Here is a 5,457-nt window from a genome sequence, read left to right on the forward strand (position 1 = left end):
CTCAAAAAATAAACTTATTCTGAGGATAACATAGTTAATGCATCTGGATAAAAACAAATGTAACACATATTCAGTAGGAGGAACAAACCTTAGAATAGGAAATCTTAAATGAGGTATCTAGCTAGCTAACTGCCCATCTGTTGCTATCTATCCTTCCCTCCACAATCTAGCTTTATTTCTGCCTGTCTATCTGGCAGTGTGTCTCTCCGTCCCCTTCATCCATCTATCTATCTATCTATCTATCTATCTATCTATCTATCTATCTAACTTCATTTATTTGCTATCAGAGTGATTTCTAAGTTACAAAAGATAAAAGCAACCCTAAACCACACGAGTTTACAGTTCAATATGACTGCAAAAAATGCAATGTCTAGCAGATATGAAGAAGAAATAGGCAAGTATTGAAATGTATATTGTATTGTATCTGATATTTGCATGACTAGTATTTGCAATCCTGTTAAAACTCCCTGAACAAAGACATAGAATAACAAACAAAGAACTAATATTGTACTGCTTAACTCAAAATTCGCATACAAATTCATCAGTAACTAAGGCATCAGGAAAAAATTCAGATATGCTTGTGACAAGGATGTAGAATAATAAATCATAGAACTGAAGGCCTGGAAAGTATCTTGAGAGGTCACCTAGTCCATCCTCCTGTGCTGACCATCTAGGCCATCTCTGACAGGTGTTTGTCTAGCTGCTTTTAAAAAAGTCCAATAATGGGGATTCCACAACCTGCCTTGTAACCTGTTCTGGGGCTTCCCTATCCTTAGAGTTAGAAAGTTTTTCTACTGTCTAAATTAAATCTCCCTTGCTGAAGATAAAGTTGATTCCTTCTTGTGCGATCCTCTGTGGACATAAAGAACAATTGATCACTGTCCTATTTATAAAAACCTTTTACATGTTTGAAGACTCCTCAGGTTCTCCCTCAGTTTTCTCTTCTCTAGACTAAACATGCCCAATTCTTTCCACCTTTCTTCATAGGTCAGGTTTTCTAAACCTTTTATCATTTTGTTGCTCACTTCTAGATTCTCTCCAATTTGCCCACGTATTTCTTATTGTGTGATGGCCAAAACTGAACATAGTCCTCCAGCTGAGACCTTCTCGGTGCTGAGTAGAGCAGAACAATTACCTCCTGTGTCTTACATACAACACAACAGATGTGTTTGGCTTTGCTTGTTAGTGTGTACAGAAAGCTGTGAGTGATCTCATAGCACCATGAAGACGTTAAGTAACTATGTTTCTCAGCAGAGGGCAAGGCAGTTTATAAAGGGCATAAAATATTATTCTGATCTTTTACAGCTGGAGAACGTGAGGCACGGAATGATATGATTTGCTCAAGATCATGCTGGGTCAGGATTGAAGCCTTGATCTCCTGACTCCCAGTCTTGCCCATTACACTGCACAATGCTAAAGTGAACAGTGTTACTGGGGATAACTGAGGTACCAATCCAGCAAAAAGGTTTGGGGTTAGAGCATGTACAGGGACATTGATGATATTTGCAGGGCAAAGGTTCAAGAGCAGAAATCCAAGACAACCTGTCCCTCCCTCTCTAACCAGATTTAAACAACAATTAAAACAAAGTAACCCCCTCCCCCCAAAGGTATCTGTTTCATGTCATATTTCAAAAGCTATTATTACTACTTTTTAAATATTATTTTTCTTGCTAGAACCCATGGCAGACACAAAAGAGAGAAATCAAACGTCCCTCACAGGATTTATCCTCCTGGGCTTTGGGAATCTCCATGAACTGAAAATTCTTCTCTTCCCGCTGTTTCTAGTGATCTACATTGTGACAGTGGCTGGGAACATCCTCATTGTTGCACTAGTTGTGGCTGATCAGCACCTTCACACCCCCATGTACTTCTTCCTGGGGAACTTGTCCTGCTTGGAGACCTGCTACACCTCCACCGTCCTGCCCAGGATGCTGGCCAGTCTCCTGACTGGGGACAGATCCATTTCTGTTAGTGGCTGCCTCATACAATTTGATATCTTTGGTTCTCTGTTAGCTACAGAATGTTGTCTTTTATCAGTGATGTCTTACGATCGGTATTTAGCCATATGCAAACCACTGCAATATGCAGTCCGCATGAATAGTAGATTTGCCTTCCAGCTAGCAGCTGGGTCTTGGCTAAGTGGGTCTGTAGTCAGCACCATCACAGCATGTTGGCTATCACAATTGATTTTCTGTGGCCCCAATGAAATTGACCATTTCCTTTGTGAGTACACCAACTTGATAAAACTGTCCTGCAGTGACACCAGCTTGATGGTTCTTGTGATTTTCCCTCTCTCCTCCATATTCATTCTTCCCCCGTTTCTATTAACCCTGGCATCTTATGTGTATATCATCAGCACTGTCCTGAGAATCTCTTCCAGCACCGGGAGGCAAAAGGCTTTTTCCACCTGCTCCTCTCACCTCATCGTGGTGACAATATTCTATGGGACCCTATTCATTGTCTACTTGCTCCCAGACGCTGCTGCACTGCGAGACCTGAACAAAGTGTCCTTCATCTTCTACACCATCCTGACTCCCATGGTCAATCCCTTCATCTACAGTCTGAGAAACAAGGAGGTCAAGGAGGCCCTGAGAAAAGCTCTAAGTAAGACTATGACTTTTATAACCAATCACAAACTTTTTTCTCAACATTTATTGTAATAAAATGTATATAATGGGAGCTCATCATGTGGTGTAATATAGCAAACCACAGCACACGTGAGAGCCCTGAATTATTTGAGCTGTTCTATTACCTACAATGAGACCCCTGGTGTGCGGAAGGGCCAGTTTATAAGTAATGATTGCAGGGCCAGTCTGATGGACCCTGGATCTGCCTGGGGTAATGTGAGCTGAAAGAGCTGCACTGCGAGATGAGCAGAGCATGTCCAGCCCACCCTGAACTGAACTCCACTGATGTCAGTGGGGACTTAAGGGGTTTATTCATGATGAAGTTCCCTACAGTGCAGAGGGTCTACGCGAGGTATACGTTGTTTGCCGTGTTGTTGTAGCCGTGTTTTTCCCCAGGATATTAAAGAGACAAGGTGGGTGAGGTAATATCTTTTATTAGTCCAGCTTCTGCTTGTGAAAGAGACAAGCTTTTGAGTTTACACAAAGGTCTTCTTCAGATCAGGGACAGGTACTCGGCATGTCACAGCTACATACAAATTAAGGTGAAGTGGGCAGTTAACACCTCTTCAGTCATAGGACAAAGAGGGTTAGTGAGTTACAGATTGCTGGAATGAGCCGTAAATCCAGTGTCTTTATTAAGGCCATGATTTTTGCTGTGTAGCAGATTTATGAATTTAAGTATCATTAAACAATTACAATCCATACTCACTGGAGACCACATTCTGAATGACATCTTTCCAAAACCCTTCCTTTGGCCTTCAAACACACCCCTGCAACCTCTCCAACCTCATTATCAGAAAAACGCTCCCCACAGACCAGGAGTTGCCAAGTCAAAGAGGCACCAGCCCCTGCCATAACAACAGCTGCAAAATCTGCCGACATATCTCCAGTGCACGATGGTAAACACCCCCCACAATACACGTTTCCAGATCCATGGGCCCTACACATGCCTATCACAACATGTGGTGTATCTCAGCCGGTAGGCTTTCTCAGAGCAAGCCCTACCAAATGGCGGGGAGAGGAGACGGCCTCTCTTATAAACTTTAGCCCACTGCTTAGGGCAGTCACCAAGAATATTGGAGACCCCCAGTTCAATTTCTCCCTCTGCCTCAGAGGAAGAAGGGATTTGAACATTGGTTTTCTACATTTTAGATACATGCTCTAACCCCTGGGCAAATGGTAGACTTGAAGGATTAGATTTTTATCTGTAAATGACCCGTACACATCAATTGTACCGCGCACACACAAAATATTGAAAAAAATATTTCCATTGCTAAGAATAGAAATTTACAGAGTAAGTTTCTTACAGGCAAAGTAAGAAAAATGCTGCTTGAGAATTTATTAGAGTTTAATTTAAGCATATTTGTTTTATATATTTTGACACATGATGTTGTCAGCGTGTGTTGTAACGGTTGTAAAGCTTTAACTTTTAAAAATCAACATCTCCTGTCATTAAATAATTATTGCCTGACCAAAGCTGTTGTGTGACTCACCCTCACAGTTTCCCACACCTGTGATTGTTTAAATCAATAAAAATCAGAAAAAGATCCTTAAAACTCATAATTTTGCACAACTGTGAAAATGAAAATTGATAAAAATAGAAAAAAATGCTTAAAAGTACACACTGATATTATACATTGAAATTATAAAAAAATAATAATTGAATTCTGCCAAGCCTAACTAAAGGATATGCTAATATGGTGCTCTTCCAGTCTCTCCTGTTGAAGCTGTTTCGCTGTGTATAAACAATTAAATATGCACTGGGCCCATAGTGAGCAAAAGTGACTTTCTATCCCAGTGGTCAGGTCAGTCATTTGAGAGATGGAAGATCCCTGTTCAAATTTCTTCTCCTGATCAACCAGAGGAGGGAATTGACCTGGGGTCTCCCACAGCCCGGGTGGTACCCTAACCACTGGGCTAAATTTTATAAGGGAAGATGCTGCTGTTGCTTCCTTTTCATCCCATGTCTGTTCAGGAGTGCCAGAAGCTCCCTAGAAGTGTGGGGAGGCTACCAGTGCCCAAACCATGGCCCTGCCCCTTCTGCCAAGGCCCCACACCACACCTCCCCTTCCCCCCCAAGGCCACGCCCCCATCCCACTTCTTCTCTGAGGCCCCAACCCCACACTGCCTCTTCTCCTGAGGCTCCGGCCCCACACCACCCCTTCCCCGAGTCCCCGCCCTCATGCCACTTCTTCCCACGAAGGCCCTGCACCTTCCTAGCTCGTCTCCACCCCCCTCCTCCTGTCGCTTGCCCTTAAGGCCGGTAAAAAGTGATGGGGCCATGGCCCCCTGACCCCCCCATTCCAACACCCTTGTGTCCCTCTGGCCATTTTGTGTAGAGTTATGTGTGTTCAGAGCCTGCCTACTGGATGAGGTTTCGCAGGTGAGATATGCTGGGTGACACCTATCTTCACAAGTTTGTGGATCACGCTGGGGCTTCCAGAGATGCATGCCCAGAGGCACAAAGTAAGACACTTTGGGAATGTTTACAGTGCAAATTTAGGTGCCTAGGGCGAGATTTTTAAAGGTATTTTTAAAGGTCGGGATTTCAATGGGTGTTAGGTGCTTAGATGCTTTTGAAAATCTCACTAAGCAACTAAATACCTTCAAGAATCTGGCCAGAAGTAAGTTTAGGTGCCTACAGAGTTAGGTGGCAGCAGAGCGAGTGTTTGTGGATTGCAGTGATGCCTAAAACTGCCTAAATGTAGTCTTCAGATGCCTAAGTCCCTTTGTGGAGCTGAGCCTGGGTAACCAGAGGTCACCGGAGTCTTCTTCATTCATTGAAGCAGGAAGCCACTCACATACTATGAATTTTAGCTCATTTTCACCT

At 43.1% G+C, this 5,457-nt stretch overlaps 1 protein-coding gene across 1 annotated transcript; it reads left to right on the forward strand.

The window, feature by feature from the left end:
* Nucleotides 1-1,679: 1,679 nt before the first annotated feature.
* LOC113409410 (olfactory receptor 10A7-like) lies at nt 1,680-2,604 on the forward strand (the record flags this gene model as incomplete). The annotated part of the gene is made up of 1 exon (XM_029914189.1): nt 1,680-2,604. A coding segment is annotated over exon 1 (925 nt), but the record flags the coding sequence as incomplete, so codon positions are not given.
* Between the last annotated feature and the right edge of the window lie 2,853 nt (nt 2,605-5,457).

The sequence above is a fragment of the Terrapene carolina genome, unplaced genomic scaffold (genome assembly GCF_002925995.2).
Source record: "Terrapene carolina triunguis isolate 2854851 unplaced genomic scaffold, T_m_triunguis-2.0 Scaffold33128, whole genome shotgun sequence".
NCBI classification, from domain to species: Eukaryota; Metazoa; Chordata; order Testudines; family Emydidae; genus Terrapene; species Terrapene triunguis.